This window comes from Drosophila hydei, unplaced genomic scaffold (genome assembly GCF_003285905.1).
Source record: "Drosophila hydei strain 15085-1641.00,03,60 unplaced genomic scaffold, DhydRS2 tig00008114-arrow-pilon, whole genome shotgun sequence".
Lineage (NCBI taxonomy): Eukaryota > Metazoa > Arthropoda > Insecta > Diptera > Drosophilidae > Drosophila > Drosophila hydei.
This window is the reverse complement of record NW_022045827.1, coordinates 1,388,082-1,413,419: the sequence shown is the minus strand read 5'-3', so window position 1 is coordinate 1,413,419 and position 25,338 is coordinate 1,388,082. Positions and strand designations below refer to the sequence as shown.

General features: G+C 36.3%; 2 protein-coding genes and 2 long non-coding RNA genes across 4 annotated transcripts in view; all 4 read right to left on the bottom strand.

The window, feature by feature from the left end:
- The window catches only part of LOC111594213 (insulin-like growth factor-binding protein complex acid labile subunit), a 75,901-nt gene extending 56,761 nt beyond the window's left edge, over window positions 1-19,140 (bottom strand). The window contains exon 1 of the mRNA XM_023307411.2: window positions 18,751-19,140. The gene's annotated coding sequence lies outside the window, so the exon portion shown is untranslated. The remainder of the gene's footprint in view (window positions 1-18,750) is intronic.
- Window positions 19,141-20,812: 1,672 nt separating this feature from the next.
- Window positions 20,813-21,237, bottom strand: LOC111594219 (male-specific sperm protein Mst84Dd). The gene is made up of 2 exons (XM_030224464.1): window positions 21,138-21,237; window positions 20,813-21,079 (listed from the first exon to the last, which is right to left on the bottom strand). Exon 2 carries the CDS (start codon window positions 21,014-21,016, stop codon window positions 20,819-20,821), a length of 198 nt encoding a protein of 65 aa, XP_030080324.1. The 5' UTR covers window positions 21,017-21,079; window positions 21,138-21,237; the 3' UTR covers window positions 20,813-20,818.
- A 1,207-nt stretch (window positions 21,238-22,444) lies between these two features.
- LOC111594211 lies at window positions 22,445-22,991 on the bottom strand. The gene is made up of 2 exons (XR_002751105.2): window positions 22,852-22,991; window positions 22,445-22,792 (listed from the first exon to the last, which is right to left on the bottom strand). It is a non-coding gene; the product is annotated as an uncharacterized LOC111594211 (long non-coding RNA).
- Window positions 22,992-24,210: 1,219 nt separating this feature from the next.
- On the bottom strand, window positions 24,211-24,957 carry LOC111594217. The gene is made up of 2 exons (XR_002751106.2): window positions 24,804-24,957; window positions 24,211-24,508 (listed from the first exon to the last, which is right to left on the bottom strand). It is a non-coding gene; the product is annotated as an uncharacterized LOC111594217 (long non-coding RNA).
- Window positions 24,958-25,338: the final 381 nt, after the last annotated feature.

Genomic DNA, 25,338 nt, shown 5'->3' with positions numbered 1-25,338 from the left:
AGGCAACAACAAAAGCCAGTTCGCTTTTAAGAGCGTAATGGACGTAACGGAAATACAGAATTCCGATCAGGAAGCCAGGGGTCAGGAAATCAACTGAAAAAATGGCAACAAAAAAGCGCGCAATGCAAAGCGAGAGACAAAGAGACAGCGACAGAGCGAGAGCGATACAGAGTGCGATAGAGTCAGATGGAAATGAAAGAAAAATATATATTTATATATTTACAACTGTCTGTTGGGGTCCATAATACCCATGAAGGCAAGCGAATTTTAAAACGAACAAAGCGAAAGCCCAAAAATTATGCATGGCCTCTTGCATTGTTCATTGTCAGCGCTTTTAGTTTATAGCAGATTGCATAAAAGAATTACAAAAACAAAAACAAAAAAACAAGCAAGAAGCAATCATTAAAGGCTTTAAGTGATTATGCTGAACGATTAATGATGCGTCGCCTGCAAGTACTTTTAATCGGTTTCATATTTCAGCACTGCGGACAAACTTCTCTTGGCTCGCAGTCGAGAATTGCTAAAAACGGCTTTAAAGGGATTGTGTCGGCTGGCCTGGGTGGGATGAGCCGGTCAACTGTGCCACGTAACACAATTAGCAACAACAAGTTTCATTAAAGCGGCTTCTAACTTTCATTAAAAAACCACTTAACCCATGCCAGGACAACAACAATGGAAAGACCAAAAGACCGAGCGAGACCGTGAGCCGACCCTTGCGTAGCCTCACAATACTAATACTTGACCCACCCACTTGACCCACATGAACCGCTGCACCAGCCAACGCCACATAGAAGCTGGCTTAGTGGGCTAACTGTAAGCGTGTCTGCTGCTGCGGCTGCCTCTGCTGCTACTGCTGCTGCTGCTGCCTCTGCGTGAGGCTTTCTATTAGGCGCTGCAGAGCTCGCACTCTTCTGCACATCGTTAGTCATATTTTTTAGATAGCAAACTTTTTGGCAAACAACAAGAAAACGAGGAAAAATTTATATATATATAGAAATATATATATATGTGTGTATATATTTTTAATTAAATTAAAGAGCATTGTGTAGCGGAAGTTGCGGCACAGAAGTAAAAAAACTGTTGCATACTTATGTGAGGAAAAGTTTTTACCCGCAGTAACTCCAATTAAACATTTGATGTTGCTTAAGTTGTTGGCTAAAATCAATAATGTTTTTAGTTGTGTGCTGAGTTGCATACATGGGCCAGATAAATATTGAATTGTGATCGGGTCATGTCAATGTAGGTTCATCTCAATTTCATTACAGCTGGTATTTTCCTTTAATTTTTCTTGTGCAAACAAACAAAACTGGCAGAGGCAACAGCATTGGCAGCATCAACACAGCTGAAAAATGGCCACGCCAGAAGAAAGAAAAAGAATAAAAATAACACGGTCTTTGAAGCGTGGCAGCTGCGGGGCAAAACACCGAAAAACTTTGCTGCTACTTTGCCATTTTTTCTGCTCTTCATTTTCTCTCTTTTTTTTTTTGCTTCGACTGTTTTCTTTTAATGGTAAAGCGTGAAAACAAAACTTTTTTTACTGCTCCTGGTGGCCGCATTTAAACGGCGACACTAATGGCCCCAAAATTGAAATAGAATTTTTGTATTTGTGCAAATACTTTGCAAACGGAGAAGTTTGAATGGTTGAATGAAAGTTGTAGGCGAATGCCAAGGCGTCATGTGCAGCATGACGAGTGGAAGTCGACAAAACGGTTTTCGGGAAGCTTTTGTACGAAAAATAGAAAATATATAAGATACATATTAAGTTAATAAATTGTAAAAACATAAAGCAAGCAATAGAAAAAAAATAAAGGAAACTATAAGAAAATTATAAATGTCTTAAGTTTTAAAATAAATTGTAAAAGCAACTGTAAAATAGCATACTAAGCAAATAAAAATAAATACAAAAAAAAAACTATTATAAACAATAATAGAAAAAATATTACAAAAAATAGCAAAATTCAAATGTCAAAAAAATTTTAAGCCAAAAATTAAAAAATGAAGTCTTATGAAAAACCATTAAATAAATGATATAGAAAATTAAAAATAGTTAGATAGATAGATAGATAATCAAATAAAAATTTTTCAGAAGTGTTTAAATACTCAACCTCATTAGCTACAAAATTTAATTATTTTTATTTTGAATATACAAAGATATGTCTCACGTAAAAACAATTTTTGTAAACAATTTACAAGGCATATTCGATTAGCTTTTAATTATTAATATAATTTATACAACGAAATTTTTTGCCACTGGTCGATTTGTCGCTTTTCAAGCTCAATAATTAAAACAAACAAACTGAAAATGGCATTTGTGTGCGTCTGACCCAAATAGAATTTATTTCAATTCAATGCAGCGCAATATTTCCGCAAATAAGCAAATAAAACAGCAGCACTGAATAACAAACAACGAAATTTTGTTGCACTTTCGGCAAATTTGCGGAAAATTTGATAGAGCATGAAAGGGGAAGGAAGGTGCGGCAAGAGTCAGAGAGGGCGAAAGTCAGCTGGTAGCATTATGTTTTAAATTACTAATTGAAAAGTTCTGTTGGCCAGAGCAAACGTATCGGAAGTGCGCTGCACTAGGAATGGGCAAGCCCCTATTCAGCCATCCATCAAAGTTGGCTTATAGAAAAAAAGAAAAACAGCTGGAATATTGATGTTTTTTTTTCTTTTTGCTTGGTAGCAGTAAATTTTGATTAAAGCCAAATAAAATTTGTAACTTAAATCAAAGTTAAATTATTTTTACACTATGCTGATTCTGGCCAAAGAGCGTTGCCAACAGAATCTGATATCGAGGTCACAAATGCATTAGAAAGTGCTAACTACTATATATATATATGTATATATATACCAGAGAGAGAGAGAGGGAGAGAGGGCGCTTTTTAAGTGTGTAGAGGACATAAATATTGCTGCAAAGTTTTGCCCTCAACTGATTGCAAAATGTCCAAGCAACGGTAAACAAAGTTTTGTGGCCATTGGCAATGCCAATCGATGGCCTGGCACCCGCCACACAGACACTGAGACTGACCGGAGATAGCCAAAATGGTCAGCCAAGCAGACTGGCAGCCAAGTTCGCCCGATATGCTGCACACATTCGATATATACACATATCCCTCAGCGCCTCCCCACCCACCCACACACACACAAGATGCAAACTGTGGCTAGAGCTAAACGAATATGCGAATATTTTTGGCTCGCATTACGTATGGGTTCTTTTGCATTAATTGAATTTGTTTGCTGGCAACCGAGTTGGCCTTTACTTGACAATTTAGCACTTGTGGCTACTGCGGCTAAGTCTAATCTGAAACTTGGAAATGCTAGCCAAAATAGCTTAAGTCTAATGAAAAATATCTACGAGCTGTTAACTAGCAGCAAATTAAACAAATTGCTTTTTCATAAATAAAAAAATCCTTAAAATAATTTAGATTTTGTCTTGTATTAAGTGGCCAAGCAAGATTGATACTCACGTAAACTCATAAAATATTCTATGAAATTTACCATTTGATCTTTACTCGTCTAATGCATGCTGGAGAAATATGGAAATGTCAGCTGAGCTATGCCTAGCATTTACCTGAATATAAGAGATCTCTTCAAAAAATATTGTTAATGTTCAATTTATACTCGATTTTTTTGTGGTCTTCTGTTGATATGTGTCTATGTGTCTCGCTGATCTGGACAAGCTCGGCCGTTTGGTAGGCTCAATTTGTCAACTCTTTTGCCTTCGATGTTTGCCTTGTTCCATAAAGTGGAGAAAAGATTTTGTCCCGTGCGCTCTAGACCTGGACCTATGCGATTTTTTAAAGTTCCCAAAACTGAAGAAACCCATAGAAGCATGAAGCTTTACTACAATTGGGTAGATAAAGATGAGTTTGAAGGAAAAGATGAACAAGATCACAAAACATGCGTTTTTGAAGGGCTGCGAGAGTGGGAAAAAATGTTAGAACAAGTCTAAAATATCTAATGGGAACTAATTTAAAGGTAAGTTAATGGACATTCGAATCCAAATCAAAAATATTAAAAAAAAAAATTGTGAGATATTTCAAAATATCTCTTAAAAGTGCTACAAAAAGATTTTTGCAAACGAAATAAAATTGTCTTAAGGATCTCTAATGATATCTGAGCTCACTGAACATTAAATTTTTTACCCATAAAATATGTTATTTAAAATATATATACATAGTAAATTAACATAAGCTTTTCACATACAGCTCATATACATAAAACACTTTAAGCAGACAAACTTTGGCTAGTTTAAGACTCGGCTCACATTACACTGATATAACTTTTCCTTGAGAGACATAAAAAATTAACTCGGCAAGCGAGACGCAACAATTTTGCGAGCATTTGCGAGGGCTGTGTGCCTGCGTGCGACAAAAAGCCCTAAGCCATAGGCCCCTGCCAATATGCCTGGGCAATACCCAAATGTAACGATAGGTTCGTGTATCCACAATGTTTGCAGTTTGTGATGCGGTCAGAGCGAGTCCTTTAACTGCAGTTGCAGTGCTTGGCTTGGCCTGGCGAGGCTTGGCTATGTAAGTGCAGGCGGCTCGTTTTGTGGTTACTTGAATCGACTCGGCGTATTGCGGGTGGCTCTGCTCGACCACGCCCCGTTGCGCCGCAGTTTGTATGTTAAATTTTATATGGCTTTGCGCCGTGCACAGCTTGAGCCAGCTTCAGTCGAATGGCATTCGCACGCACACACAAACGACTCGAGCAACTCGTAAGTGCATTGGGGACTTCGACTGACTTGGACTGACTTGACTGCCTGCCTGGCTGGCTGCCTGGCTGCTGCTGCTGCTGCTGCTGTTGATCCTTGATGTCCTTAATTGTAAAGATGTGTTAATGTATTCCCTTTTGCAAGTTAACATTTTATTTCGCTACGTTCGTTGCGTTGCGTTGCGTTGCGTTTAAATATGCAAAATGCTCTACAGCAGAACGCGAAAGCACGTGAAATGCTTCGCCAAATTGACAGCAAACGTTGACCGTGGCCAGAGCCCACGATTGACAAGAAGCACAGCGACTACGAGCGGGGGGCACAGGTGGCCAGTGTTTGCCCGGGGCATGTCTCGGCGTGACACTGAACACGCTTTAACGAGGAGCGTCCGACCGAGGCTGTGGCTGCGGCTGTGCCTCATAACTTATGCACATAGATAAGCGACAACGATGCCTGGGTTGGCCGTTATGCTCGTCCTTCGCCCCGCCTCTTGCGGTTACTGTTATTTTCGTTGTAAACGCTGGCTAAGTGTGTGTGTAGGGGTTTTTTGTGTGCTGTGCGCTGCCAGCAGCCATTTAAGGCAATTATGAAATTTTAATAACCTTCGAATGAAATTATTTAAAACCGTCTTAAACTCGTCCGAGCTCTTGCGCTCACTTATTATTATAAATAGCACATTCTGCGCGTAATTGAAACTTTAAATAGCCATCTAATTAAGCCGCGATTATTCGCAATTAATGTCTGATAAATTTATTCACGCAATTGCTATTCTAATAATTTGAATTGCATATTTGCGGCTTAAGTAGTTAAGCTGAATCGAAAGCTATTTAGAGACTTTTAAAGTTACATAAATTCGTAGAAGTTGAAGCGCTAATTATGGTTAATATTCATACATTGGCTTTATCTTTTTAATATATTCCTCGTTTTAATTTTTTGCAATTTAAATTAAATATTTCATACAAAAATTAGTTCATATTGTACGAGATCCTACAGACCACAATTGGTAAATCAATTAAAAAGTTTTCGAGCTGTACTTAGACTATTTATTTTTTGTTTTCTTAAATTATTTTTTATTTATTTTTTAATTTTGTTTTGTTTGTATTTGTTTTTTAATTTTCCCAATTATTAATTAATTTATTCATTTAATATTTTTTTTTTATTTTTGTATTTAGTCATTTATTTATATATTTATTTATATCTTTTAAACAAAATTTTTATTTTTTGTTAGTTTTTTTTAGTTCGAGCTAAAAGTCACATATTACAAATATTAAAAAATTATTTAATTACAAATTAAATATTTCTTCTAGATTATAGGGTAAGCTGAACTTAAAGCCTTTTTAAGCTTGTTCTACTTTCAACATTTCCACGAGAATAAATATCATTAATTATGTATATCTTATTCAGCTCTCATTCGCGTCCCATGCAAGAAATTGAACTCTTGAACATTTTCATGCCGCCATCACATTTAAATAAAATGAATATTCCTTCTGACGTTTTTGAGGTTGAACTGCTCTCATTTGTCTGCGACTTAATCGCCTTATGAATAACTACAGTTAAGCCTTTGTTTTCCAAAAAGCAGAGGCGTGCACACAATTAAGCAGGCATTGGCAGTGGCATTGTTGTTCGTATAATTCCTCACTTTCAGGTCGACCGCAATGCCATCGCACCTCAGTTTGCAATTATTCCGCCGCTGTCGCACATGCATGTAGCAGGCCCTGCCAGGCGCTGGTATGCCAGGCCATGCCACTCAATGGCACATGCCATTAATTATGAAAATATTGGCCAAACACTTTCCGGGCCAGCGGCCAAAAGCAGCCGATGGCCGCCCGAAGTATCCTTGTGCGCACTTGGCTGCCACTTGTATTAAATTTAAAGTATTTACCGCAATGTTTCCGCTACACTTTGCCCAAAAATTGTATTTCGCTCGCGCTGTGTGGACCCAGCAGCAACAATTCACAGCATTCACAGGCGACAGACGACAGGCACAAACACTCTTACGTTTGCTGGTATTGTACGAAATGTATTGTGTTTTTCAGTTGAGTTTCGTTACGTTTTGGTTTGGTTTGGTTTGGCTTTCCCAATGGCAGCTCCAAATGCTGCACCTGCTCCACTCGGTTCAGCTGACAAGGCTTTTGTGCTGCTCTCTCTCTCTAGCTCCCTCTCTTCTATAGTTGCTTGTTGCAACGTTCTCTCTTTCTCTCTTCCATTTTCGCTTGTTAGTTTTTCATTCAATTGCTAAGGGTATATTAGTTTATTTGCGCACTAGTTTATGTATTTATCTTGATCATGTGTAGCAAATAAAAATGGAGTCTGCAAATTTCTTGTTAAGAAAATCAAGCTGTGTTCATAAATATTTAAGTTTTACAATAAAAACTTAATGTTCTATATAAAATTATATTTTGAGCAACTTAAATCTGAATATAAATCTAATAAAATTTTTAACATTTTAAAAATCATCTAAATATATATATAATATAATAAATAATAATATATGTAAATATAATACATAATAATATAAATAATATATGTAAATGTTTTATGAAGATTTGAAAAAAAATTTATTATGCGGCAATAATTTGTAAAGTGTAAATGTCAATTAAAATTACTAAAACCAAAATATAAAACTTAAATAAAATTAAGCATATAACTTTTTATATTATTACTTTTTACTACTACTTATTATATAAATATTTTGAAACTCTTTCGCATGATTTAAGTAAATATTAAAATAAAAAATTTATTTCGGACTACAAAAATATAATTTAATATTTAATTTAATTTTCCTTATATTTGATAGTAAATTAATGTATTTAAGCTTACAGAAAAATTCTTGAATGGCTTTTTCAGTCAAGTAAGCCGCATGCTTGAGTGCCAAATGGAACAATACTTTGGCACAACAGGAAGGACACGCCCAGCTGGGCAAGTCACAAAGGTGCGTTCGCTACGCACAAATGCAAAAATTCGCCAAAAATAAGAAAGAGTGAAAGAGAGAGAGAGAGAGAGAGAGAGAGAGAGAGAGAGAGAGGCGTAACGTCTGTAAAGGAGATGGCGAATAAGAGAATTGAATTGCCTGGCGGGCGGCAAATTAAATTCGTTCGGTGAAAATTAGCGACGCTTTTGTGGAAAATGTGGCACAGACATTCGCGTGGGTCCACAAAAGATTTTTGGCTTTTAAGCCAACCGAACACGTAATGTGCTCGAGGGCAAAGGAATGCCAGACGCCCCTCCTGCCACTCCTACTCCCACTCTCAGGCAATTTATAGAGAGAGAGAGAGATAGAGTTAAATATAAATGTTAGACCAAAATAGGCGCAAAATTCGCTCGGAACGTGCGTGCAATTATTCAAAGTGCAAAGACGTTGCTCGGAACGTGCAACTTTTCCGACTGGGAAATTGTTCATAATTTTGGCAAAGACAACTTTGTTAACTTTGGCCCCAAAAAAATTGGCGCTCCTCCTCCAGTCGGCGCTTAATTTATTGACGTAATTTGCCTTTCGGCTGCCGCTGCATATTAATTTAACATAAACGCCGCACAGCCATCAACAAATTACAGCAAAGATTATATGTTCCAGAGCATGTTGAGACACATTTCCATTGTTGTGGAGTGTCTCTGTCTGTGTGTGTGTGCCTGTGACATTGGCATTGTGTCGCGTAGGATCAACAGCAAATTACCCTAATCAAATTGCCATTGCGCATATTTTAAGTTAATGAGTTCGTGCATTTAGATCAAATTAGCGCACAGAAACTGAAATTTCTATGATTTTTATTATTACTTGCTTTTTGTATTAGCTGCATGAGCTTTGTAATTTATAGCCAATTAGACAGTGTTTTCTTCTGGGCTCGGCCTTGGCATAAGAAATAAATTTAAATTTTAATATTTTTGCCTAGCTGATGTAAATGATATGTCATTAGATTCTCCATGGCAAAGCTGACTGGGCTAATGGCTGTGAGAATGTTGTGTGGGATGAGCATATCAGAAGTTTGAGCTGCTAAAAAATATATTTAGAAAAATAATTTAATGCAAAAGAAAAGTAATCGCTTGAGTGATTAATATAAGTAGACTTTTTTTATTCACTGAAATTTATAAAATGAATAAAAATGTAAAGAGTCAAATAAGAGCTAGAAAAAGGAATTGCAATAAAACAAGAAATAGTTTGAGTTATTGCGGCATCTTTGGCATAATCGCAAGGAGCAGGTCATTACGGGAATGAATAAAAGTAGAAAACGTAGCCCTAATGAGGGCTTTAGAAAATGCATAACACAAATAGCTGTTGAAGCTACTACTACATCTAACAAATATAGCTTGAGCTATTATTAAATCTATGCCATTGTGTATTGACTGTGACATAGCATTAAAATGCTCGATTCGACTCTGCTGAGAGTGCTTCAAGGCTAAGGTTTAATTCTGAATATAAGGCAGAGGAATGGTTGCTCTTACAAAATATTAAAATTGTTAATTAATATTAATAAGTGGTCTTTGCCTTAGAGAAATTTTTGCAGCTGCGTCAAATCATATAATCATGTCAGCCAGTGGAGGAGCGCTCGTTCTGAGCTGCCCGAGCTGTCAAATTTTGGCTGCTAAAGCTCTGGCTGTACTTATATTATTATTTAAAGAATACAGCTAGAATTTTGGTCAAGCTCTTCAAATATTTCCTCGCTTCAGATAGGCAGCAGATGAGTCATGAGCAAAGGGCAAATCTTGCTCAATATTTCGATGGGCTGAAAATGTCGATAAATTAAACAGCTGCTGAAATATTTTAAACAAGAAGCAGATCACTCTTCTCTGGACACTATGTGGATTAACGAACTTGAAATTGAGTTTTTATATGATTAGATAGATTAGGTTTAGAAAATATGAATACAAAATCCGATTACCTATAAGCATTACTCTAGGCTATAAAAATGTAAGCGCTTAGCTGCATTTGAGTCTTGAGGCAAGTTGCCTGCCAAATAAGATCTTAAGACTAAGATATGAAGTGAACAGTTGAAATCTTGAATTCAAAAAACGTGCAAGGTTTTCCCTCAACTCTCACTAACACAAAGCGAATATGTTCCACAGTCATCAGTTGTTGTATATAAATCTCTACGCCAGCTGCTTTGCCAGGTCGCATATGACTCCTGCAGTGCGCTGTTTGCTCCTTCAATTTCCACAGGCGCAACACACTTTTGCACTTACACTCGAAGTGGAGTACAAAGTATGCTGAAGTTTACATTGAAACTTTAGGAGGAAATTAATCAAACAACGCAGTTGATAGACCGTCAACGTTGCAACGTTTAAAGTATTACTTGCAGCTCGCAACGGATTAGGGATTAGTGAACAGGGCAGTTTAGAAAACTTGCACGGAATAAAACTAAATATGGACTTAAGCATATAAAAGTCTTAACAAGACATAAATGGACAATGCCAGTGCATTAAGAAGAAGAAATAATAAAACATATATATAAGCAACGATAGCTGCAAACAGAAAAGAAGTTAAACGAAGGGGGAGAGAGAGGGAGCAAAGTCCTGGGCAAACACCTCAAGTGTATATGGCAAAGGGTGAACTTTTGGCTTGCATAAGCTGCAGCTGAACTTTTATTTGTATGACTCGGCGTGTGCAGCAAACTTTTTGGCCAGCTTTTTGTTGCTGTTGTTGTTGTTGCTGCTGCCGCTGAGGCAGCTACTTGCTTGATTTTATTGCTGCAGTAACTTCAGCTGCTGCTGCAGTAGCATCCGCTCTCCGGCCAGGGCGAGTGCACTTTAAATTACTCGAATGATACTTGATGGTTGCAATCAGCATCATCTGCAGCAGCAGCAGCAGCGGCCCGTTGGCAGCCCCATCAGCAGACACAAGTAGACTTCATTATTTTGATAGCAATTAGCAAATTGAGTTTTATAAATTTTAAGTTGTCTGTCATGCAATTAGTGCAGCACGTCTGAACGACCAGACAGAGTCAAAGCTTTGAGCCACGACATACGCTGCGTATACTTGATGTGCGCTGCTCTAATTCGCATCAGAGTGCGCGCATAATACAAAGAATTGACAATTTGATGGCTTTGTTTTGTTTGATTAGAGCGCAGAGCTAATAAAACACACGCGAGCAAAGAAACAAAAGGGAATTCGAATTGCGACAAAGGCAAACAAACGAATTTTCGTTCCTTTTTTATTGTTTGCTATTGACTCAAGTAGTTGGGCTTGGAAGAGATTCTGAAGAGATAAATAATACTTGTATTAGAAGTATTTTGAGTTACTTTCTTTGAAGAGCTTAATGAAATGGCGTGGCTTTGCTTCTATTGCTTATGCGTACTTTGTTGACTTGCATATCTATGAAGCTTGTTATTTTGTATGCACTTTGGCTCATATTTGGTATGCAAGCTCAGAGCAAAGGCAGTATATATGGCAAGAGCTACACTTCATAACCTAAGGCTTGCATACAAATTCGAGTCCTATCAGCTGAATAAATCCTTAGCAGATTATGTATCGCATGCAAGTTGTTTGATAAGGTGCCGCCTCAGCGCATATCAATCAAAAGCTTAGCTATAAAAAGGAATATAATTAGTAGTTCAGGACTTAAGCTGATAATGCTTAACGGAGACTTGGCAATACTGGCTTATTTGATAAGCAATTTAACAGCTGTTGAATTTGAATATTTCATTTCGAATAGACCTAAAGCAACTCTTGTAAATTATTGAAATTTCTGTATCGAAATAATGGCTCTGTTCTTCAAACTTATCATGCAATTCGTACGTTTTATGACGTAGATAATGATGAAGCCTATTTTTGGTTGAATGAATACGTAAACATGCAGAATTATTGCATATATACTGAGGATAGTCCACAAACATTCACAGAAAATTGCTGTTTGGTGCGCTTTATGGACTAGCAAAGTCACTGATCCAAATGCCTGCAAAAACATTAATAATGACTGTGATGATTGTGAAAGTTGGTGTTACAATACGAAACATAGCCTAAAACATATCATCACAACAACATAACATCAATGTCATATAACTTTCTAACCAATAAAGTACATTTCATTGATATTAAAAATATTTTTATTTGTTTTAATATGATTTAAACTTGCATAGCTCTAAAAAAATCACCCCTTTTTCTCACACAAAATTTCTAATTATACCCTGATCCCATTAAAAATGGGAAATCAGGGTATAATGGTTTTGTGCAAATGTATGTAACAGGCAGAAGGAGGCGTGGCAGACCCCATAAAGTATATATATTCTTGATCAGGACGACAAGCCGAGTCGATTGAGCCCTGTCCGTCTGTCTGTCTGTCCGTCTGTCCGTCTGTCCGTCTGTCCGTCTGTCCGTCTGTCCGTCTGTCCGTATGTGTGAACGCGTGGATCTCAGCATCTATAAGAGCTAGAGACTTGAAATTTTTTTTGTAGGTCCGTGTATAGCACGCGCAGGTCAAGTTTGTTTCAAATATTCGATAACTATTCGCATTTAATTGTTATCGAATAAAAACATTATTGAAATGCAGTAAATAAATTATATCTCGAACGTCTTAAGAGCTAGAGCCTCCAAATTTTGTATTTAGTGTTATGTATATTTTATGCAATTTTGATTTTTGTTGGATTTTGGATACCGGCTCCAAATTCCCCCAAATTCTTAGAATTTAAGTTTAGTTGGAACTAGGGCCATTATGTGAAGGCGTTTGCATCTCAACCAAGCCAATAGGATATGTAGATCATATGCTGAAAATTTCATTAAAATCCATTAAGTAAAACAGAAGTTATTAAACAAAACGTTTGGCCAATTTCCAAAAGCACATGTCAGCAGCGCCACGCGCACGCATTTTTCCTATGCGTGTGCACACATACATTCAAATGCGTGTATACTTTTCTATTCCAAGAATTGAAATTGCGATTGAATTGTGCTGAATTATTAGCTGCTACTTATGTTCAAATTTGCAACAGCTCGCGTAAGAAGGGCAGTGGCTGCGTTGGTAGAGGCACCTCTCGGATGCAGCTTGGTCCGGGTTCGAGACCAGAGGAGATGAAATGTTTTTTATTGTTTTATATTATTTATTTATTTTTTTTTTTTAGTTATGAAGTGGCGGTGTTGGTAGAGTTTGTGCACGTTGCGCAAATAATCCGGGTTCGAATCCTGGTCTCGCAATGTCGATTTTTATTTGTTTTCTTTTTTTTTTAATACTCGATACAAACTACGGAAAATATTACAAAACTCAAAGGACTGGGATCAGGGTATCTCCTAGTCGGGCACCCCGACTAGAGCTTTCTTACTTGTTTTTATACTCATTTCTCTATTAAATATCCAAATTCGAGTTATGGCAAACAAATTCGCAGATCTGTTCAAGCAGCCAATTCAAGTGGAAACACACAACAATTTTTGTTTGCTTGATTTTCGATTTTTGTAGCTCACACAAAACACAAACAGCAACGAAGGCAACGCGTATTATGATTATGTGCAGAAATATAATACTTTAGGATAGAGAACTCTGCTGTTTTATGCGCATTTTATCGCAGATCTGATGACGATGACGATGACGATGACGACGACGCTGTTGCCCGTCTGGCAGCTAAAACTTGTTCACGCTTTCGTCGTCAATATTGATCTGTGTTGACAATTTTTTGGCGGCGTGCAGAAATAAATAAATATATGCCCCGATTTTTCGCTCTCGACGCGGCTTGCAACGTGTGCGGCATAAAAGCAGCTTTTGCTTTTGCTTTTGTTTTGCTCTTGTTGCTGTTGTTTTCTTGCTGCCCCGCGCTGTTTATTTGCCTGCTCTTATTTTTACTGCCGCTTGCCGCGATTCCATCGTATCTATGGCGCTGTCTGACAAAAGGCAAATGCGCCCATTTGTCATTTGGACAACGAGCTGACAGTTGGCAACAAACTGGCGCTTGCCGCCAGTTGTCAGCGGAATGCTTTTGTCACCCTTCAGGCGATTTCGTCGAGTATCGAACTTTGGCTGAATGGCAGCCTTTATGCATTTGCCATACACAAGCAAATGTAATGGCAAAGTTAATGCTTTATTGATATCGCCGTCGATCCTAATGAAAAGCCATTTAAAAGTTACTAAGGCGGCTCAATGCAAGAGGCAAATCTATGAATTTTAGCAATTTTATTCAAACAGCAACTGATCTAACGAAAAAGAGAAGAAAAGCTGACTAGTCCTTGGAAAGAAAGTATATTTCATATATTATATCAGCTTAATATATACTCAAAGCAAATCTATACATATAACAAAAAATTATATATATATTAAGAAATATATTCAGATGAAATTATAAAAAATGCTCGAAATCTTAATATGATTTAAAAATTGTCTATATATTTTTTTTTAATTTATGAAATGTTTTAAAAAGGTTTTACATTGAATAAAGCCTTAAACCGCGCAGCTTTCAGCTGGGGCTTTTAATTAAGAATCAATTTATTAATGCGAAATGCTGCTACATTTTTAATTGCAAGAAAATTGCAGGGCTCAAATGTTGGTATAGCTCATATACAGATATATATATACCTATATATATATAAATATATATAAGTATATATTTATGTACATATATATATACATATGTAATATATAAATATATAATTTTAATTCAACTGGCCACATAAAAGGCAAAAGGCGAGCAACAAAAATGTAATGAGAGCACTCAGGCTAAGGCAAATAAAATGTGACCCAAACGCATTAAGCGTATGCCCTGTAAATTGATGTTGGAGAGGGTTGCTCTGATTGGTAAATTTATATTATATTTACAAAATGTCAAAATTATTTAAAAAATATAAAAAAATATTTAAAGAAAATTTTACTAACATTTAAATAATATAAAAAAATAGTGAAAAAGTTAAAAATAATAAATATTTTAAAAATATATGTAAAAATCATTTTAAAAACATTTAACAATAATATGAAAGTGTTTTCAATATATTTAAAAAATATTACAAAAGCCATTAAAATCATTTTAAAAATGTTAAAATATTTTAAAGTATATTTTAAACATAGATACAAACTTAAATAAAGAAACTGTTTAATTTATTACACAAATAGATCCAAAATAAATTAAATTAAAAAGTTAACAAATAACAAAGCTACTTCCAGGATATCATACAGTGGTGATATTCCTAGGAACTCACAGCAAAATGAAGCACAGAAATCGACATTTGGCTGAGCCACGCATTTGGCTACCATTGATATGAAAATAAACACACGAGGCTAATCAAATCTAAGCGCATTTAATGTTTAAATAAACAAAGCGAAAACGCCAACAAAAAAGTAATGAATACCCGAGAGAAGCTGCCGATGACTTGACTAAGAGCGGGAGTTTGTGCCTATTTGTTGCGCTGATTAAGTGACGCATAAATATTTAATACGAATTACTTTCGGGCGCAGCCAAATGGCATTTAATTAGCTAGCCAAATATACTTCAATAAAAGCCAGCAAAATAAAAACTTTGCAAACACTTGAAAAATATATTCTATATTCGAGTGGCTCCACGGGGCAGCTGAAGCGAAAAAAAAGTGGAGCTCTGCGTTCTCTGACTCCGGGATTTGTTTATTATTTTTGTGTGTTTGTATATTTTCGTTGATGTTAGCTGCCGTTTTATGCCCTTTGAAGTAGTGTCAGTCAGAGCGAGGCATTTCTCAGCCATCTCGTTTGCTTCAGCAAAATGAGACGAAAGCCAAGTTTATGACGCGCCTCTGCGGCATAATTTCTGTAAATACTTTAACGCATTTTTAATCATTTTTTATTGTTAACAATTTTGTAAAGTTTTTCGGGATTTGAACTTTTGTTTATTGTGCCCCGCAGCTTCACTTTAATTTCTTAATTTAGTCTGTGTCTGCGTCTGGCTCAGGCTCTGTCTCGTCTTCAAAAAAAGTTCAACGACTGCTTATGCGTCTCATAAAATTATAAACTGAAATGCGAGGCGGCTATAAAAAGCGCTTACGGGAGATGATATAAAAGGAAACATAATTTAATATTAGATGGAGTTCTTAAGCTAAGGAGCATTCTCAATTTGCCTTCAAATAAAATAATAATTATTTTATAAAATTAAAAAATAAATTTAAAAGAATTTGTTGTTGCCGAAACAATCAAATATTGAATTTATTTTATTGAAATAAAATATAAAAGAAATCTAAATGTCATCCACAAAAAATTGACATATTCAAATGTTTGATCATAAAGCTTTGTTATTTAGCTGCTAGAAAATATTTATTTTCAATTATTTTATTTCGTTTTTTTTTTAGATATATAAATGAAAATATTGGCGGAGTTTTTGCCTTGTAACTGCATATTTTGCAGTCAAACACACACGAACAAATGAAGCAAAAAATTGCATTGCTATTTTTCATATTTATAAATGTGAAAAAAACATTGCTGAAGTTTAAAAAAAATCGAAAATATTGCAAAAGAAATTAAAAGGAAATGGAATTGAATTGTCACAGCTGCAATTTTTCAACTGTCAAATCATAACATAAAACCAATTACTTTTAATGATTAATTACTTTGGGGAGCAAGCGAATGTTGAAAACCACAAAATGATTTTGATTACGAGAGCCGGGCTGCAGTCAACTTTGATTTGATTTATGATGCGCAGGGCAACCCTTCCGACACAGCAGCTGGCAGCGCCGGCACACGCGACGTATGCTTAACGAAATATGCTACATTTGATGCGGACTTGAGCCTGGCCCGACGACACGCGAATCACCTTAAAATTCATAAGTATGTCGACGCGAAGCCGCAGGCAAAACAGCAGCTGCATGCCATTAACTATATGAGAGGAGCCCAAGACATAATCCAAGGCGCGGCAACATGGCGTATGCGTAACGTGCTGGCGCCAAACTTTTCAGCGCTTCATTTTTAAAACATTTAACACACACAAACAAGCGCGTGTGTGTCACGACAACTTTTCTCACTTTAAGGCTGTGTGTGTGTGTTTTCTATTTTTACCCATTTTAGTTGTCATCAAGGCTGCGGATTATGTGAGTTTATGGTTCAAAATTATGCAAAAGCGAGGCAATGAAAATGCTGATGAGACGGGCTGTTGCTGATAATGTTTATGCTGATGGTAATGCCGCCGCAGAACACCAAAAACCAAATGGCATTCGAGGGTTGAGAGCCAGCAGCAACAACAGAAAAAAGGGTTAAGCGGAACTATATATGAAACGAAATATTTTAATCACATGCAAACACAGCCACAGCCACAGCCGCAGCCGCAGCCAGAGCTGTGCTTCGACTCAATTGACCAGCTGCAAGAGACACCTTCACGCCTTCATCAAACTCAGCCCCTTCCCTGCTTCACTGCCGCATGACGAATGAGTTGTTCAAGTTTCAAGCAATTTTAATAAATATATAAATTTTCGTGCAGGTGTGCACAGGTGTAAGCATGCAGAAAGTTAAACCATATAATATTTAAAAGTAATTTAATGTTCATCACATAGCCAACCTGTTGGCCAATCTATAATGTCCTTCCATATATATACTTAGAAACTGTCAACAATTTATGGCGCGCATTTTGCGCGCTAGTCCAAAACACATAAAATTTTGTTTTATGCTCAAGAGAGAAGAATGCGAGGCGCGTTAATTTATGGACCACATCGATGTGGCAAATTATGAGCTGCTCGCCGCGTCGCCTGCTTTGGGCAATGAATTAAAAATCGATTCGACAAATTTACGCACTTTATCTACACAACTTCAGCTGCAATTTGGCTCTGGCACTGAATTACTTTGCGGTTTACTGTAATTGACGATTGTTTATCGCACAAAGCGAAGCCTCATGCAAAGCGGAAGCGCCGACATGTGATATGCGACGCTATGGACATATATCTCCTTAGACTTATTGATTTTGCGGCTTGTTCCACTTGAGACATTGACGCAGGTGTCACTTGATTAAAGCTTAAAGGTTTTATATTGAGCTACTTTTCGTGCGACTTGCTAAATGCGTAAGAAAGTGTGAGCTAGCGTTGATTGATATTGGTATTGATTTTGATATTGATTTTGATATTGATTGAGTCCTTCACTTATAGTTACTATAAATTTCATAAGACGAGCTGCTTGTCAAATGGCTTTAATATTGAGAAGGCCAAAGCCTAACTGAAAGCCAACGTTAAAGACTTTAAATAGTAAAGCAGCTTTAGCTACGCTTAAAATAAATTAAGTTTTAAATTATAAAGCTCAACGGAAAATATCAAAATATTTTAATTTATATGTATATTTGATTTTAAATAAAATAAAATGTTTAAACAGTTAGCCACTGTCATCTAAAAGGGCCGAAGTAAATTAAATTTTTTTCGAATTTTTATAATTTAATTAAAGCTTTCGTATATTTTTTATATAATATTTTTATAATTTTTATTTTATTTTATTTATTACACTTTATGAGCATTTTGAGAGAATTTGCATATTTTTATAGAATTTGTTTGAAATGATTATGATTTTAATAAATTTCTTATCATATTGCATATTGTTAACAATATAAAAATGAAATATAAAATGTTATTAAAATGTTTTCATTTAAATAAATTTTAGGAAAATATGCTTTACTCTATTTAATAAATTTAATTATTTAATATCAAAACTTTTTAGTTTTGGTTATAAAATCGTTGTTGAATATTCAATTATTTTTATTATTACAATGGAGTCAACAAAAGTTTCAGGCTAAAGAATTTTAAATATATATTTTATTTTATATATAAACATATTATTAAACTAAATAAATTAAAGTCCTTAATACGTAAATGATTTCTAGTTAAAGGAAGAACAATTCAAATGAAAAAGAAAATCTTAAAATCATTTAATAGCAACAAAAAGAAACTATGAAATCATTTATATTTTAGTTTAACAATTAATTTTATGACAATAGATATTTATATTTCCAAAATTGCAATTGTTTTATGATATATAATTTTATATTTAAAGGCTTACTGCTCATATTTTAATATATTTAAAGGCCTTCTAAGCCAATACATTCTCATTTCCATTTTTATTTGACATACATGGAAAATTTAAAAAAAAAATTGTTTTCATTTTTTATAAATATATATTTATGCATTTGGGTTATTCGAAACTTACCCAATGTGCAACGGCATGTAAATCGAAAAATTACAAAAAATGTCAGTTTACATCACGCCTCCTGCGGCAGGCGCTTGTTAATCATGGCACACACGCGCACACACACAGACACACGTACACTAATCTAGTTGGCTGTTGTTGCAAAAATATTCAAATGAGTTGCGGGGCTGCCAATAAATGAGAAATGTGTTTGCCAATGGGCTCGCAGGTTCACGACAGCAGAAACTTCAACAACTGCAGTTAAAACACAAACTATGCACAGCTTAAGCCAAAATGCTTAATTCACTTCAAGTTCTTAAAGGCGAACTGTTTTGAGGCTTGAGTATTTGACAGGCTTAAAAATATCGCGAAAACGTGAACTTCACAAATGAGCCGATGCGAACGATCTAACGAACGACGTCCGCACAGCGCGAGTGTTAAACGAATACTGACTCCGAGATCGAATGCAATGAAAGTTAAGAACGGTCACGCAAACTCAAGCAAGCTCGAACACGTTGCAAGCAGACAAGTTCGCACAGCAGCGACTCGAGCCTTGCCGAGCCGAGCCGTAACGAACCAAGCCGAGCCCAACCGAGCTGATTTCGTGTATTCTATGTTTTTTTCTGCTTCGGCTAACGCTGCTTATGATCATTGGCTTCATTTGCCAGTGTGAATGGATATGGATAGTTTTTCAGCGGCATTTAATTACAGTTAAACAGAACACTAACCCATCTCTTGATGTGTCATGGCCCAACTGCAGCGCACCAAATTTTTGGCTACAACTACAGCATTCGTGCGTGTTGCGGCTGGATGAGCTGGGTGCAAAGTAGCTTGAGGGTTGAAAAAGTTTAAGAGGAAAATTATATAAATTATGATTTGAAAATGAATAAATAAAATGTATACAATATACATAATATATACAAAATACTTAATGCATAAGCTACATTAAATATTTGCATGCTGATCTATAGTCTAACGAGAGAATTTAAATTGAATTTATATTCAATAATAAAATATATTTTATGAAAAAAAAAATAATGTTACATAAAAATTCAAGGCTACTTAAAATATTGCTTGAACTGGCAGAAAACCATTAAAAACAAATTTTAGTTGAATTTTTAATATTAACACATTTCTCTATATTTATTTCTTTCTTTATATTTAGCTTAAGGTTAGAAATATAAAATGCATCTTATAAATTTATTAGTAAGAATTATTAAATATTGATGTAATTTAAGTTATGTTAAATAAATTATAGCATTGTTACATATATTTTATACATATAATCAATCCTTAGTTTTGTGTCTAACTTTACCATGAACTGTGGAATTTACAGCTAACTCCGAGCGCTGGTTACCTCCAAAGTATAGCTATATTTTGTTGTATTTAATGTTAGCCTGCTTTAAATAATACAAATATATAACAGTGGCTGCTAAAAGTAAGACATTTGAAGGCAACTCTTGGCTGCCGACAAACAAAGCACGCGAAGCAATGAAAATTCCGACCTGCCGCAATAAATTCCGCGCGCGTATGCCAAAATGAGAGTGAAATATCCTGCACACACACACAGAGACACCTAAAGGACTAACTTAAAGAGCAGCAGCAGAAATATCCACAGTGTGTGTGTGTGTGTGTGTGTGCGCGCCATAAATCGCGCTAAGCCAAAACAAAACATAGCTGGCCAAGTCCCAGAGAACAGCATCATGCATCAGGCATCAGGCAGGTGGATGCCACAGCCTTTGACCTGACACAATGCTCTACATTCGATGTTTTTTTTCTAACCTCCCCTACAGCAACCCAGCTTGGTTCGAGACGCGACTGCGCAGTGGCACATCGAACCGAACAGCTGTTGACTAGCGCAAGTCCTTACCTACGACAACATAACTAAGGCTAGCTTCTTGCAGCATCCATTGCTCAGTTAAATTTTACTTTATTTTACTTTCATCAATTTTTAGAATATCTGAGGTCTAATATCCAAACATATCTTCAGCCATGTATTCTAGCTATCGTCATGTGGAGCCTAAAACGGGAATAAATATTAAATCATAGCTTGATAGCCGCTAGACCGGAGCTTACTTCATACTTAAGTCTACCAGCCGCAAGGGCAGGATGTGCAACCCGGACTTCCGCAGGGTCCACATGGGCCACAGCAAGAACCACAGGACGGACCACAGCAAGAACCACAAGACGGGCCACAGCAGGAACCACCGCACCTGCCGGCTGGAACGAGGCAGCCAGGCGGGCATGGCCCAACATAGAAGGGATCAAACTTACAGACGATAAGCATTTTTCTTGTAGATCCAACTTTAACTTAAACAAGTCGTCGTTCCTGACTATTTTGATATACTTGCTGCAGGTGCACACAGTTACATTAATAAATATAAACAAAATGTTAGAAACGCGCTTACTGAAGTACTTTCTGTAAGCCGAAGATATGTATCTACTAACTCCTCAGCCCTAGCTCTGTTCTAGGGTAAACTACCTAATCGAAAATTTATAAAATACTGAAGATTTTTGAGTTAGATCGAAATAGGTAATCCACTGAGCTAGACGAAGCCTACTAATTTATGTATCTAAAGTCTCAACTGTGCTTTAATGCTGTGAAGCTGTATGCATATGGCATTACGATTTTTTCTTTATTGCCAATTCAAACATCTGCAGATCCTCAGTTTTCTATAGGAAATAAATTCTTCTATCATTTAAGCATTTACATAGATATTTTATAAGTCTATTTGTATCTCTCAGAAGCTGTAAAAACTGTTTTAAGTTTAAGCGACAGGCAGCTCCGATACACAATGATGCCAGAGACTACTTCAAGTCAGTCTTAACTCGAAGCACCAGTACATAAGGTTGGCCAGATTTAACGTTGAATGGACCGATTTTGCAAGCTATATCGTTGTTGATAAGTTTTTGCTGTTTTCAGCAACAAGTTCTTACAGGAAAAACATGAAGACTTTTGTCAAGTTGTAAACGGATAGCATTTTTTATTTATCTTTTACTATATTTTATTAAGCCTTGAGATAAGGTACAAGTATAAGTATAGGTACAGGTACAAGCATAGGTACAGGCATAAGAACAAGCATAGGTACAGGCATAGGTACAAGCAAAGGTACAAGTATCAGTATAGGTACAGGTACAAGCGTAGGTACAAGCATAGGTACAGGCATAAGAACAAGCCTAGGTACAGGCATAAGAACAAGCATAGGTACAGGCATAGGTACAAGCATAGGTACAAGTATAAGTATAGGTACAGGTACAAGCGTAGGTACAAGCATAGGTACAGGCATAAGAACAAGCATAGGTACAGTCATAGGTACAAGCATAGGTACAAGCAAGGTACAAGCATAGGTACAAGCAAGGTACAAGCATAGGTACAAGCATAGGTACAAGCATAGGTACAGGCATAGGTACAAGAATAGGTACAGACATAAGAACAAGCATAGGTACAAGCAATGTACACCCATTGGTACAAGCGTATGTACAAGTATAGCTACAAGTATAGCCACAAGTATAGGCTCAAGTATGTTTATTTATATGTACAAGTACAAATATAGGTACAAGCGCAGGTGCAGATAAAGGCAAAAGTATACAAACAGATATAGGTACAGGTACACGTAAAGGTACAAGTATATGTAAATTATGAGTACAGCCACCTCACACTACTGTACGAGTCTAAAAATAAAATTCAGCTCTCACAAATAAAACAATCACAAAATAATTTTAGTATACTTTTAATACTGAGAATTTGAAGTGAACATGAGGCAGATGTTAATTATAGACACACATATCTTCAGCGTTGTCCTCACCAAAGTCGGCATTAAAATGAAAAACTGAGCTGGGCAAATCGATATCCATAGCAGCAGCAGGTTAGTCAAATGATCTCACTATACTGATTGCTTAGCAACCACCGCAGCACCCGCCGCCGCAATTACGACAGCTGGCACAGCCGCCTGCAGGCACGAGGCAGCCGGGCGGGCAAGGTCCAACATAGAAGGGATCGAATTTGCAAACGATATACATATTTAAATTTTAAATGTGCAACCGTCAAATTTCCACTCGAGAGCTGCAAAAGGCACAAAAATTAATAAATAAAAATATTAAAATAAATTAATTTATACTCACTTAATATAACTTTCTATGCGGCTAAAAATATATGTGAATATTACCCGAAAAGGAAATGAATTTTCTTATTTATATTTTAATTCATTCCTTATGTTCACAAACCGAATAATTGAACGAGAATGAGCCTAACTACACAACTGAGCACGTAGCTGAGAAAGCAAATCCAGCTTCGATTGCTTAGATTCCCAAAAAAAGAAGCTAAATTTGCTTCGCTCGATATATGTATATATATATATTTATTTTGATATATATATATATATACCTATATTGGAGCCAATTCATACTCTGCGTTTGTCCTTGTTATCCCAGTTGAAGTCGCAGTTAGGTTGTGTATTGGACACAGTTCCTGAAGACAGAGCATAAAAGTTCTTAAGTGTGCAGTCTGTTTACTTATTGCCTGACTTCACTCTTCTTGCATGCCGATAGACTGCCATGGCTAACTATTTAACACTGCCGCAGGCAAACATTTCAACTATATCATACAGACAATGACCACTATTCTTAACAACACCACATGCCTGATGGATCTGATCAAACTGCATTGTCGCCGCGCCGTCTTTGATCAACTTACTGATCCGGGGCGTGGCATTCACGACCACCCGCGTCGTCACCTGTGTCAGTAAGACAAACAATGCAATCACACCCATCGCCCCAATACATCTGTGCGCAAAATCCATTGCAGGACCTTATTTTTATCCTTTATTATCTTTGGTCTATACCGAAACATTGCCTAAAACTAAATATTTGATCAACCAATCCAAAATATCGAACAATTTTTGATAACCAAGTCAAGGCGCCGGCGTTTTTGGTTCTGGTTCTGGTTCTGTTACTAATTTTTCCTCTTCTACTTCTGTTTCCGGTTCTGCTTCTGGTTCTGGTTTTGGTTATGGTTCTGATTCTGGTTGTGGTTCTGGCTCTGTTACGGTTTCTGTTACGCCAAAGTGCGACATCACTTCAAAAAATTTGCCAATCAGATAATAGAGCTTCAGCCAAATCTGCATCAAGGTATCGTTCATAGACTCCGCATCCATTGTAGGTTCCGATTCAATTTGAGTTCGCGATAGCGAGTCATGAATCCCTAAGGGACTGCGCATGGACTCCATCTTATGGCTTATTGCGCCCTTTCACTATGCTCCGATCACAATTTTTTGTACTGACTACAGGTAAACTCGGACTCGGCACATTTCGACTCGATGAAAATTTAGACAATATATTCCGAAACATAAAATTACCTTGCTTAAAAAACTAAGAACGATATGAAGCAGAGAACGCCGCCTACTTCCCTTCGATCAAAATAACATTTCTACCAAGCATAGCCAAAAAAAAACCTTTCTCATATGAATCAAAACAAACTCGCAATTATGGTACTGAACGTCTTCTGCTTTATTGTATGTGATTAAATTTGTAATTTGCCAGTCAAAAAATTATTTTGCGTTAGATTCGGATTGTGTTGGAAGGCAGCATCTTTGCCTTTCTTCAGCCATTCCTTTACAGCGATCGGGCCAACCGCATGGGACGAAACCCGAGAAAATACCATACGGACACGATTCACATGATTTATCAGGGTATGGGCCAACGTAAAACGGATTCATACTTTCCCCCTTGCTGCACACTTTACGGGTCATTTTGTCCGAACTGTTTGAAGTGCCAATAATTTCTGAGGTTTTCGGTTAGTTAGAGATGAAGGAGAATGTTAATATAAATTTTTTACATATTTTACTTTATGTAATTTAATTTTATAATTTTTTAATTATTGGTTAATATTTTTTTAAACTCTTATTTTTTGAATTTTTTAAAAATTTCTTTAAATATATAATATATAGTATCCATTTTAAATTTTTTTTTAAATATTAAAGAACTTTTTAAAATTTTTAAAATGTTTGTTTTAATTTTTAAATCTTTTAAAGTTCTTTAAATTTTTCTTAATTTGTTATATATATTTTTCTACTTACTTTGCCGGCAAATTCGGCCTAAAATAAAAGCTGTTCAGTTAAAAGCTACATTGGTAATGAGCTGAGTTTGTGTTTTCTCCTACTCCAAAATCTCCGATCAGATGCAAAGCCAACTTGATGCTTTACTTAATTTTGAAAAGTGCTTAGATTTCTATTTGTTACTTGAATTTAACTCTGGTTCAGTTTTGCAATCGTTTGGAGCTTCATAATCTTTTTTCGGAGGCATTTGGGTCTTCTCAGCCGCTGGGGAACAACCGCCACAAGGTGTCGTCGATCCTGTGCATGGCCCGCATGTGGCATTCGGGCAATCGCTCTCAGAGGTGCATTCCGTGTCACAGCAGGGCGGGCAGGGTCCAATATAACCAGGATTGAACATAATAACCATTGTGGCGGTGTTCCCTTAATGCTTCCCTTGCAATAGATTAAAATCTTTTACATGTAAATGCAGCTGAGACTTACCTTCAGAGATTATTGAAGTAGGTTGGTGTTATTGTTGTGTGTAAGTTGTGTGTATGTGTTCCGTGTTGTGAAGGTG